This window comes from Dermacentor variabilis, chromosome 3 (assembly GCF_050947875.1).
Source record: "Dermacentor variabilis isolate Ectoservices chromosome 3, ASM5094787v1, whole genome shotgun sequence".
NCBI classification, from domain to species: domain Eukaryota; kingdom Metazoa; phylum Arthropoda; class Arachnida; order Ixodida; family Ixodidae; genus Dermacentor; species Dermacentor variabilis.
In genome coordinates, this window is record NC_134570.1 from 26,409,794 (window position 1) to 26,422,832 (window position 13,039).

At 44.7% G+C, this 13,039-nt stretch overlaps 1 protein-coding gene across 1 annotated transcript in view; it reads left to right on the forward strand.

Moving 5' to 3' along the window:
- The first annotated feature begins 1,471 nt into the window (after nt 1-1,471).
- Nucleotides 1,472-13,039, forward strand: part of LOC142575325 (Na(+)/citrate cotransporter-like) — a 36,386-nt gene continuing 24,818 nt past the window's right edge. The window contains exons 1-2 of the mRNA XM_075684588.1: nt 1,472-1,683; nt 12,713-12,862. Coding sequence (XP_075540703.1) covers nt 1,567-1,683; nt 12,713-12,862 — 267 coding nt within the window. The 5' untranslated portion in view covers nt 1,472-1,566. The remainder of the gene's footprint in view (nt 1,684-12,712; nt 12,863-13,039) is intronic.

The following is a 13,039-nucleotide window of genomic DNA, read 5'->3' on the forward strand; positions in this document are numbered from 1 at the left end:
CAAAACCACTTTCTGATTATGAGGCACGCAGTAGTGGAGGACTCGGGAAATTTCGACTACCTGGGGTTCTTAAACGTGCACCTAAATTTAAGCACACGGGTGTTTTCGCATTTCGCTCCCACCGAAACGCGGCCGTCGCGGCCGAGATTCGATACCGCGACCTCGTGCTCAGCAGCCCAGCACCATAGCCACTGAGCAACCACGGCGGGTAGAGCCGCCAGAACGGATGACACTGGCACGGCGACGATGGCGTGAAGACGACGGCATACCGACGAAGGTATGACGACGCTAGAATGACGACGACTGTATGTTGATGACAACGTGACGCCGATCTTCGCTGATGCTGGCCAATGCGGCCCACTCGGCCCACCCGGCGCGGCATTTTGCAGCGTCTAGCTCCCTTCATCGAAGTACAAGTCTTGAGCATGGCAACAAGGGCACGATGACAGTGGAATTACTGCCACAGACGGCGATGATAGAGCGACCATGACGACACGAAAAAGCAGAAATTATCACAAGTATAGTGGTACAGCGATCGAAGAGCATCCTGTCCATGAGCTATTCGGCAAGGCAACAGCCAAAAAGACAGCAGCAGCAACATTGGGAAAGTCGAAGGCAAAGAAAGCTTCGCTTTTAAATATTATGACATTGTGGTTTCTGGAAGTGCCAGAGGGATGACTCACATATCAGAATAACCTACTGTCGGTTCCTCATTATTCGAGGCAACGCCCTTCAACGCGGATGTACGACTGTTAAATCAATCTGTAGGTGAGCCATGCACTTGTTGCATACACTGGAACATCGGATTTTACTCATGCATCTCCCAGCCGTAATGGTAAGTTTATTAGGCGTTGCCCTTTTTTTGAAAAAATAACTGATTTACCATTGGTAAGTTGAGGAAATATGCTCAAACAAGCGGAAGAAAATGCGACCTCAGAAAGGCTTGCGCCGACCCTCCATGCCTCGTCCTAACGGTATATTGCGCCGTTGCCCTGGCCAAAAGTCTCCACTCTCCGAGCGCACTCTACAAAGGTTCTCGTTATCAGGCTGCGTCCCTCGACACCACTCAAAAAGAACTAGAAGAAATGAGTGGGTGCCCTGGCGAAGGAAAAAAATGGAATTCGATGACGCACGAACCCTGGAGACCACCTTCCTCCGCGCCAAGGTACATTGTTTGCCAGTTCCGGAAAACGCGAGAATCCTCGCTACGGAGCACTTTTTGCTTTCCTTCACCAAGCGCGCCACATGCGATGTCAGGGCGAGAGTGCTTGTCGTCACATTCTCCTCCTCACCTCTAATGACCGGTCGTGTCCCCCCCCCCCCCCCCCGCAAACCCCCCTATCTTCGAGCGCGAGCGCGCGATAGGCCAAAGCCAACGGTCGGCGCCCGGTTGACTTTTACGAGCAAGTGTGGTGGGAAAGCGCATGCGTCGTGGAGAAGGCGGCTCCTGACAGGAATATATAGACTGATTCGCAGAGCACGTGCTTTCGTTCGATGGCTTCGCTAGGCGCCGCACACTGGTTGGCCCCTTCGCTCCCTGTGGATAGCCCCGAGTGCCCGTAAGCAATGTCCCACATACTGGTCTCCAGGATCGTGGGCGCCGTCTCCAACTTCTGGAAGTTGGCGGTGCTCATCCTCATACCGCTCCTCTACTTGCCCCTCGTGCTGTACATCGACACCAAGGTTAGTGCGTGCTGCTGCCGGCATGGATTGATCGCGCGGCCTCCACTGACACCAGTTTCACGCGATACCTGAAGGCCCCCAGAACACCACTCATCGTTGAAATTATCTAGACCCATATGTGTTAAGAAAGCGCATGCACAGTCGCATCCAGATGTGAAATAATTGTTCAGATCAAGGCGTTGAAGAAAGCTCACCTGGCAAGGCATGATCTTCAAAGAAAGAAGAATACTACACACACGCACCGATATTTCGACCACTGGAACAACGAACAAGTTAGAAACTAAGAAACTAACAAAGATTATAAAAACTGCACCAAACATTTTGTTTAATTTGAAGCCTATTCGCTATAAGTTTCTAGGCGTTTCGGCTCGTACTACGGTCGGTGCCTGCGATGCTTAGTTGCTTCTAAAGCAAGTAAAACAGTGGTGACTTTGCATCTTCGCTTGCGACTGCGACAAAATTTAAAAGCGATTGCCTTCATTGACCATGGAAGGGACAAACTTAAACGCGGGTGTTGCTTGTCATCGTGCTTTCTTAAGCTGGTAACATGGTTCAGTCGAATCCTGGCCTGCAGAGAGCCATAATGCAACGATACGTTAGTTATTGCTGCCTAAACTGCACCCGTGTTAATTGCTGTTTATGTTTATCTCACACAGTAAATAATTCGACAGATCTGCTTTCACTATTTGCATGCACCAGACAACATAATCGGGATGTGTTCATCACTGAATGAACATTATGCATGGGTGCATCCCATCAGCTGCCATTATAGCAACAGACCCTATTGTTCGTGTCATTCCAGTAACAATAAAAAGCTCGAGCTCTCACTGGCGAAATTCTTGCTTTCAACTTGCGAGTGAATACTATTATTGTTGCCGAGTGTGCCTGCTTGAGGGTCTTATCTGAGTAAACGTGCTCAAACAGTACATTCCTCTGGGAGAGCAGTACATTCCGAATGAATATGAACAGAAACACTCGAATTCTGTTCCTGCAGCGATTCCTGCAAACATGCGAGCCAGAACCGTACTCACTACTACTTGCTGTATGATTCTCGAGATGAAGAATTCATGAAACTTTTTTAACTTGCACGCAAGGAAGACCGAAAATTGAGGAGTTTAAGCGGAAAATTGCGCTCCATTTTATATTGGTGCACCACGAACATTAACTTTGCAAGTTATCCTCAGTGGTGCTTTAGTTATGCATTCGTGGCAATTATTTCTTTACTATACGAGTCACCGTAGACTATTACTATTTAACGCATGATTGTAAATGAGGCTTGTAAAACCCACCGCGAAGTGGTTATACTGCCCTCTTTTATCAGATTTGCAGAGTAGAGTAGCCAACCTCACACCGACCTCACTGACTTTCCTTGCATCTCATCTTGCTTGTCTCGTCGTTATTGCTGCATGTGCACTAAGAACTATGCACTTGCTTGTTCTTTTCTAGCTCTTTTACTTTTCAACATGGTCTTACTTATAATTTCCGGAGTTCCTTCCTGAAGAATCTAAGAAATACATGGCATCACAAGAATGGACACAGAAGTCTGCACATTGTGCACTCTTCATTCAAATAATTATATCCATCTTTTCGTTTCCTGTTCAGAAACTAGATGACAGTCATATTGTGGAAATTAAGCGCCTGAGATTGTCTACAGAAGATGTTGAGCCGCTTGAAGAGTGTTATTTTCTTTGCGCATTACAGAACCACGTATAATTTTCGATGCTGCAACGTCTGCGACGGTGCCGACTAGCATTCAGATAGTGTAGCTACTGAAACAAAATACTTCAATACTTGCGGGAACCAAATTGATGGTAGTTTAAACCCTATCAGCTTTGAGAGAAAAAATGAAAAGCAAGAAAGCAAGAAAGCTGCATTCGAAAAGCGCTACTATAGGAGAAACGGAGGCTTCTTCGAAGTATGAGCAGTAACCTCCTTGTTCTGGTAATAATGGCAACTGCTTACGACGGTCTGCACGTGTCTCTGTCAGCTTGCTTGCTCACGTTTCCTCCTCTGATGTCGTTTTTTGTAATCCAAGGAGAGACCGAGAGCTTTCGCGCAAAACTCCCCCATTGTCTTATCACGGTGCGTTGAGGTCAATTAATATACGACGCTTGACGGGCGGTTAGAAACAAGGCACAGCCAAAGCTTATCAACAGTGTTCGTTGTCCGTGCTTGTCCATACCAAAAGCCCCTTCCCCCGTTTCTGCTTCTTTCCTCTGAGGTGATACGCGAAAATATATGCTTGCTTCGAAGAACTTGACGTGATTTTCTCCTCAAATTCAGAAAACCACGGCGCAGAGCTCTTCTTTTTTTTTTTTTTTTGCTTTTATGAGTCAGGCACTTGGTACGAAACGTGTTGAGAAGGCCGACTTTCCACTCGGAACACCTTACATAACAACTTTAGAAGAATGAATACGATAAAGCGAAATGGGGGTCCAGGTAGATGTGTCGATGAGCTTACTTCCGGCTACAGATTTTCATCTTCTTCTAAATAGAGAGAGAGAGAGAGAGAGAGAGAGAGATCTAGGAGAGGAAATGCAGGGAGGTAATCCAGAAGTGTGTCCGGTTTGCTACCCTACACTAGGGGTAAGGGAACCGGGAAATAGAAAGAGGACTAGAGTGCGCCCTGAGTGCACATGAGAGGATGAACAGGAGCAGGCCGGTATACTTACTTCAGGTACTGCACTAGTGCACGAATCGCTTTTTGTGCCAGTGACGGATGTGGCCACGGTCCATGTGTCTATGTCTCAGAAAACGGTTTCACGTCCTGTCGGTTTAAAGTTGTCCGGAGAGAGAGCCGTTGGGCGTCGTAGCGAGGACGGATACACAATAGGTGCGCGATGGTTTCCTCGCACCTGCAGGAGTCGCACGTCAGGCTATCGGTTATCGTCTTACGATAGGAGTAAGCGTTCGTAAAGGCCAAGTTATTCAAAAGCAAGCACTAACGAATAATTAAGCTGATGTAGAAAGCGCTGCCAATAAGCTGAATCTACGCGTTGTTGTTGGAGCAAAGTGCCTGGCATGAAGCAAGTGAACACGAAAAAGGATAGACACAGAGAAGCGCCATTTTGTTTTACATTGGATTTACCCGCGTTAACATGTATTGGAACTGGAAGGCAAAAAACGTTTGTGCGCTGTACTTTGGCTGCACGTTAAAGAAACCCGGGTGGTCGAAATTAATACGAAGCCTTCGACTGCGGCTTCCCTCATAACCGACTGTGCAGTTCGGGACTATTAAGCCCCACAATCTATTTCATGAACTAGAAAAAACGAGGCTAACCGAGGGGCCCGTTTTTATTAGTCATATCATAAGAAGCCAACACTGACACTAAGGACAACATAGGGCAAATTACTTGTGCTTAATAGAGGAAATGAAGGAATGATAAATTAATGGAAATGAAAGTGGATGAAAAAACAACTTGCCGCAGGTGGGGAACGATCTCACAACCTTCGCATTTCGCGTGCGATGCTCTACCAATTGAGCTACCGCGGCGCCGTTTCCCCATCCACTTTCTTGGGTATTTATGTTCCCCAGTAGAACCCTGAGAGTGTTAGCCAGCGCCACCACTCACACACCTTGGCGGCGAATGTGGAGCATCCTTTCTGCCGCAGGCGTCACGAGAACGTGATCTTTTTGGGTGAAGGCAACCGGTCAATAAACCCACACATGCTACCTGAAGGCATCAGTGTTGCCGACGAAGGTTGTGGGATCGTTCTCCACCTGCGGCAAGTTGTTTTTTCATCCACTTTCATTTCCATTAATTTATCGTTTCATTATTTTATTTATTAGGCACAAGTAATTTCCCCTATGTTGTCCTTGGTGTCAGTGTTTGTTGGCTTCTTAAGATATGACAATCTATTTCAGACATTTTAGTTATACAATTTGTCATTCAAACGTGGACAATACGTTTAACACAAACATGACAACCTATCCTTGTGTCCGTTCAGAAGTATTGATACTGCAGTTGGTAATACTGTTACGTGTAAAGACGCATACGAGAGCTCATATACAAATATATATACAAGTGGATTTGCACCATTGACTAAAAGGCGACTGCCCACGCTGTTGTTCAAAATGGTCGTTCTCTTCGTTTATTGACCTCTTTGTCTTCAATGGCACGGATCAATCTGTTCAATGCGAAGGCTCGGAGTATATACAAATTTGCCACGTACTGTCATGTAAGCCAAATTATCAATCGTTGACCGTATAACACGCATGCGAATAGTGCTCCTTCGTCAAAGAATGTTGACGACCTCCACGTTAGTGTCGTAGTAAATTGAGTTTCATATGACTCGACATACGCATGTTCAATTTTCATTCGATAAATGCGTATCCCCATCCTTGCAACCCGAATTCCACGTCACTGTCAACCGTCTGCCCTCGTAATGCGCGAACAAAAACGTTCCGACATGGGTCGCCTGGTAAAGTCAACAAACACGGACTGTCGCCTCTCTTGGCTCCCTCTGTAAACGGCGAGGTATATACGAACGACACCACGCTCCATTTGGCGAGATTAATTGTTCCGCCAGCTAGATGTGGCGTAATATCACGCAGACGCTGTAAACTGAGTCGGGGCAGATGACGGCAAGATAGCGAAGGGCAGTTTCGTCAAAGCCCAATACAAGAACAAAGGCTGTGGGGGAAACGTGCGTGTGCGTGTGCGTGTGCGTGCATGCATGCGTGCGCTCATGCGTGCGTGCGTGCGTGTGCGTGTGCGTGTGTGGGGGGGGGAGGGGAGGCAGAGCGAATGTCGCTTTATTACGAAGTGTCTTTGTTTCGAAGGTTTTGGTCTCGAGGTAGACAATTGTGACACCGTCATAATATCATGGGGTGTAGTTGAAATGGAGAGCTAGGGCTGACTTGCGAAACACGCTTTTAGTGGCCTGACGCAGACTCAGAAAGAAAAACAGTGTTGAAATGGCGGCAATATTTGGTTCCTATGCTGCAACGTGCGCATGCGCTCTTACACACCTGCGCGCATAAAGAATGGCGACACAAGAGCGTGTGGTTATGTAATTTGGCTGAAGTCCGCGACACAAGATAACTGTCACCCGCCTTATCTTTTTTTCTCTTGATCATGGCGCTTATTTTCTAGTTCAATTAACACGACGTTTTACTCACTGGTACTAAAATTGTGTCGCCTACAATATTGCTTAGAACACTTAGGAAAGGCATACTTATGCAACTCACCTGCAACATAGATTCTGCTTCTGTAGATTACCTAGAGCGAGCCAAAATCAAGAAAGGCAGCGACAGATGGAGTAGCACACTATTGTACAGAAGTTACATAAACCGGAATGAAGTGCGTCAGAAAGGCTGGCCTGCGTTTCAATGGGTGACCCTGTCCTTGTCAAAGACCATCAAGAGTTTATCAGTTCTCACAGTAATTTTAAAATGCACGAACGCATTGAGAACATTATTATATCCCAGTTAGTCGTTTGTGCACGATGACAAGCAAGCCGCGTCTATCCTTCTGCTCTTTGGATTTTAGCTACACCACACTTAAATTGGTGACAGTAGGCTCGTATTTACTCACGCACGCATGCACACACGCACGCACGCACGCACGCAAACACACACACACACGCGCGCGCACACACACACACGCACACATATACACGCACGCACGCGCTCGCGCTCACACTCACACTCACACTCACACACACAAACGTTCCTACGCTGAAGCTGGTTGTAAAACCATATTCCAGCCGATCACAATGTTGCACATATTAGTAAGATCCGCCGTACAATGGCGAAAAGCACTTATGAGCAGAAAGCTTTTTGAATTCGACCTTGGATGTCCTAACTGGGGGGAGATGTCGGCTCGCATTATCTTGACTACTTAGTCAGCGTCTGTGTGTCTTAGGTCTTCCTATCAATCTATCTTGTGCTGCTCTTTTTGTTTCTTGATTTTGTATTTCGTCATTCTTAAATCGCCGTAACTCATGTAAAAGGGAAAACTTTGACGAAATGCAATTTTTTATGTAATGCCATTAAACCTAGATATGCCTGGCAAACGCTTACAGTAGTTTTTCTGTATGTTCAGGTACACTTTGACTAAAGCACAAGCCTCCTTGCCTTGGGAATCTCATAGAAGCTTAACTTGACGCTGTTGCAGTTTGTGTCTTGATAAGAGACATATCTACTACTACACGCGCCGTAATATTATACAGAATCAACGAACATTTACATACAAATTCCCGCACGCGCTTAAGCCTGACATCTTATGTATGAAATTCTCTAATGGCTGGAATACGCGTCTTTCTTTTGTCTGAAGCTACTCGATATTGCCCGCGTTAAAAGTAAATTTTAATCCTTTACTCTTGATCTTCAAGTAGATGCTAAAAGTAAATATACTCTCCTTTGTTAATTCCATAACCGATCATTTAGGGGTGGCGAGTTAGAGCACTGTGTTCCTGTCTTGGAGGTGCTCAGTTCAAATTCCCGTTCAAGTAACTACAGTTTTCCAGACCTAATGTAACGCCTGAATCAGGTAAAAAAGTAAATGCAACCACGTGACAGAGGTGCGACCAATTTCGTAGGCTTACTGAGCTTCACAAAAAAAAAATTAAGAAATAGAAGACACTCCCTCGCAAAAAAAAACGGGGGGGGGGAGGAATCGGCCTATACATGGCGCAATATCTGCCGGCCGACTGTATAAGCTCGGAATGAGTCGTTACCACCTGACTTCATACCTGCAGCTAAACTGTCGGCGGCGCATCATTGGTGTCTCATTCAACCCCGAGTCCGGCAGACTATGCCTGGTGTCTAGAAGAAAGCAGACGCCTGACCGACAGCTCTCGAACAGTTTACCATGCTCCTATTATATGAAAGCTACAGCGAGAACACGCACACCTATACACCGATTTTGTTACGGTTATTGTTTCCTCTTGTAAATAGTTATGTACTGAAAATCAGGCAATAAAGAAAAAAAAAAAAGATGGCTCGATCCTACCGAACACTGCGTTCCTCGTGAATCTCGCAGATAACAGAGTACAGCCGAATTTGTTGCATACAAAAGTTCAATTGTACTGACTGTTGGGGCGGATTGTTGCAAAATGCTCACACATTAAAAAAAAATTGTACAAATTTGAGAAGATTAAGAAATTAATACATCATGAAAGACAGAAAGGTTTGCGAGTTGGTAAGGATACATTATAAGAAAAAACTGGCATAAAAAAACACGGACGCGAGAGAGACGGAAAGAGCAACAGGAAAATATATTTAACTAAAATGTCGAACTTAATGCAGAAAAAAAAAGTAGACGCACCAAAGACTATTTGAGCATAGTGAAGGTAGCGCCGAACCGTCTATATACCATGAAAACACGTGTTCACATTAGCTGTTCAGGCCCCACAATAATTCTTTATGGAAGATAAAGTAAAAACTTGGTTGCGCGCACAATACATGGAATAATAATATGGCAAGCCGCGACAGTAATACGTACTTATTCATGTATGTTTTTTTTAAAATAGAACTTCATTACATCAATTTAACTTATAGGATCTATTTTATTTGGTTAATTAAGTCGGATTAGTTTGTAATCCCAAAACGGTACGTTAAGCTGTATTGCAGTATAAGTGTCCATACTATCTCTCTCTGCGTAGTTGCACGGGGCGTTTGCGTGTTTTTTTTTTTTTAATATCAAATTAACTGCATTCACATAGAGAAAACCACGGGGTAAGAATGCAGTACTGGGTCAAACATTTATTACTTTGATATCGCTGCACCTCAGATTAGGATCCTCTGATTGTATAATTCCTTCTAATGGCTGTACCTGTTTTTATCCAGCGTTATTATTGAAGTTCAGCCTTGAAGTTTTAACAATGTAAAAGCAGATAGTGGAATTAGATTGCGCACATTGTTTTTTTTTTCATTCTGCAGACATGAAACGCTTCAACACTAAATGAAATGAGGTCGATGCCGTAATTCAAAGGGATTCTCTATAGGCCACGTAAGCCGACCATGTCGTTCTGGTCACTGACCTGCCTCAGTGTGATTGCGTTTGAGTTGAGACTGTAATCGCATTGCTGCGCGAAGAAAACAAACTGTTGCTTTGTGTTCACACTGTCACTTGCAGCAAGGTGCCAAAAAGGCGGAGATAATACCTCTATCTCGCGCCAAGGTTGTTGTGGTGCACGGCGGAAACTTTTTTGGCGACGCAGGCAGCGTAGCCAGGTCATAAACCAGGTCATGGCATGCCCCGACCAGGGCTCTTCCGCTTCAATGCAGCGTGCGTCGCTTTCTTTGCGCCGCTTGTGTAATGCGCCTCTTATCTCTTCGTGCTATTCTCCGTTAATTTCCGCCATGCTACCTGCGACATTTCTCGGGCTATTTGGTCAGACAGTGAACAAGCTGTCTAGGCCTAGCGACAACGCGACATGTGCTAGGGTAGGAACAACTGGAAGGCCGCTTAGTAAATGTCACAAGCAACCGGTTCATGGCTAAGCCGTTGGCAACAGCCCGATATAGTCAAGTATTCGATGAAAACTCGTCTGGTCAGGTAGCATATTAGAAAAAAAAAGCAAAGGTCACTGACCAAGTCACAAGTTAATTGACGTTTTGGAACCCACACATGTTCCTTGCGGTAAACATAAGCTTCTACGGCATTGTAGAAATACGTTAGAAGATTATGCCTACTGCAAGGAACCTGTATGGGTTCTCAGTCGTCAAATATAAATCGTCGATGAACTTATGACTGGGTCATTTGACATGAAAACTGTTTACAGCGCAAACACATGCAACCACAAAGTATAAGGGACAGGACACTGTCCCTTATACTTGTGGTTGCATGTGTTTGCGCTGTAAACAGTTTTCATGTCAAGTATGCACCAACTCGCCCAGAAAGAAGTTTTAATGAATATGACTGGGTCAGTGAGCAGAACACGTTGTGTTTCTTCTATCAGCCGGATCTACGCGTGATGGCTTCTACTACGACTTCCTTATATATTTTTTTATTTCAATAAATAAAAGGCACAGATTGAAAACCGCACAGTTAGTTACCTTAATTGAGACGTTGCAGGGCGTGCCGGTGCTTGATTCAGTGGGGGTGGATGTAGCTACTTCTATGAGAGGAAGTAATACATGTTCCATGTGAATCGACTATAATTGCTGCGTCGGAAATTCGGAGGCAACAGATTTTCTTTGAGACTCCTCCAACCATCAAATCGTAAGAGCTACCCGCACACTTGTTTCTGTAGAGCTCTGCAAACCGATGTTGTTCCGTATTACTGCATTTTATCCCTTTTTTGCTGTTTTCGCACTTTCATGTGTAGTTGCCTGCTCGAGTTGTTCCAGTGCCATCCTTTATATTTCCTCCTCTTGAAGGACGTCTTATATGCAGTGTCAGCGCACAAAGCCATTAAGACACGAGCAGTAGCACACGATAACGACAACAGAAGGCGTTTGTCAATGCACTGATCTTAAAAGTATTGGCAACGCATACTAATGGGAGAGGCCTTTGCCCTGCAGTGGGCGTAACCAGGCTGATGATGATGATGATGATGATGATGATGATGATGATGATGATGATGATGATGATGATGATGATGATGATGATGACTAATGGCACCCATTCTTTTTTTGTGTGTGTGTGCAACGGAAAGCTTACTTATCCGAGTATCCAGTAATGCAGTGTCAACTCGGAAAACGTCGTGAAATATATTTATCAGAATTTTCCGACCGGCAGTGTCGATTTTGTTTATGAATTTCGTTATAGATGTGCTGAAAACAGTGAGAGGTGAGTACGATAGTGACTGCACACCGGTTTTAATAGGAAGCAGACGACAACTGGGGCGCTAGTCGTAAGAAAATTATTTTGTTTATCACGTTGATGTTCACACCTTTCACGCTTCCTGAAGGGCTGAATAATTTTTGCAACAACTACGTGTTTTCATCGTTTCCTGTCCAACTGCTTCGGTCATGTACAAGTCAAGCCAAGTTCTTTACAGCCAGGTCAAGCCTTGTTTTTAACGCGAAACGACACTCTCATTAGAGTGAACTCGACATTTACACATGATGCGCAGTTCAGCGGGTTTGCTTTTCGAAAGCATGTCGTACTTTTATAATCTTAGCAAGCTAACGCGAACAATTTCCCCTCGAATAGGCGATAGCTAACATCCCCACAAACTAGCGTGCGAAACAGCGTAATATGCACCACCGTGCAATGTGGGTAATGCGGTTCTTCAGTTCCACTCGTCGCAGTGCATGTAGGTAGTGCTGCTTGTAAGCTTGAACTTTCCTTAGATGGTCATGCGCACAGAGATAAGGGCAAATCACTACAATATATAAAGATTGTGATTTTAAACAGTGAGTCTGGTGCACTTAATAAGAGCCGACTTACGTATATGAACACCCGGTCACGTGATTATAACTCGGCCCTAACACCAAAGTTGCACCCCAAACTGTCGCAATATACATGTCGCTTTTCGAGACTCTCTATGACAATTTAAATGATAATTTCTGCTTAAACCGTGGTCTGCACGTTCGATTCTATGACTATAATGGTATTTTATCTCCACCGAAATCTTATGACATGTTCGGGGCAGTTGGTTCCTTTTGATTTTTATTAAACTTGCAAGTCATATTAAAGACAATTGATCGAAACCCTATAAAAATGGATTTTATAATCACTGAGGAGTTATAATGACCAATAAATCCAGGTTAGTAAATGTTTCCAAGCAAATCATCCTCCTTCCGCTTTCAGACATTTGAAATCACCGAGTGACATTCGTATGTACCTTGTTCGTGACACACTGAACGCGCGCAGGGATGTTGCTGAGTGTAAGAATTATTTTGCAAAGTCAAATACAACCAGTAAACGAGTGAACTTTGAGGATGTTGAACATGTCGGCACACACATGCAACACACTTCTGTAAAAGTTCAGCACATACGCACCATAGAGCGTTCTCGCGAAGCGTAAACATTAGAAATACTAATTGAAAACAAAAAGAAACATCCGTATTGTCTATAAATGCAGAATTGCTTATTACAGGCAGTTCTAAATCATCGAATCCTATCGGATGCAGGAATCGAGATGTGCCTACGTCGTCTGTCTTATGTCCACGTTCTGGATGACGAATGCTGTTCCCCTGCCTGTCACGGCTTTGCTTCCTGTAGTCCTGTTTCCTTTGCTGGGCGTATTACCAACGGATGAAGCCTGCTACCCTTATCTTCAGGTAAGGATGTAATTTTAGCTACTTCAACGGAGCAGTAAATGGAGCTTGTTGGTTGCTTTTGATTTCCTTTAGGAATGCGCTCATTTAAAAGCTCTACGCGAAGAAACAAGATGGAAACACAAGTTGACAGGACAAAGCGCGCATTGTGCTGTCAACTTGTGTTTCTGTCTTGTTTCT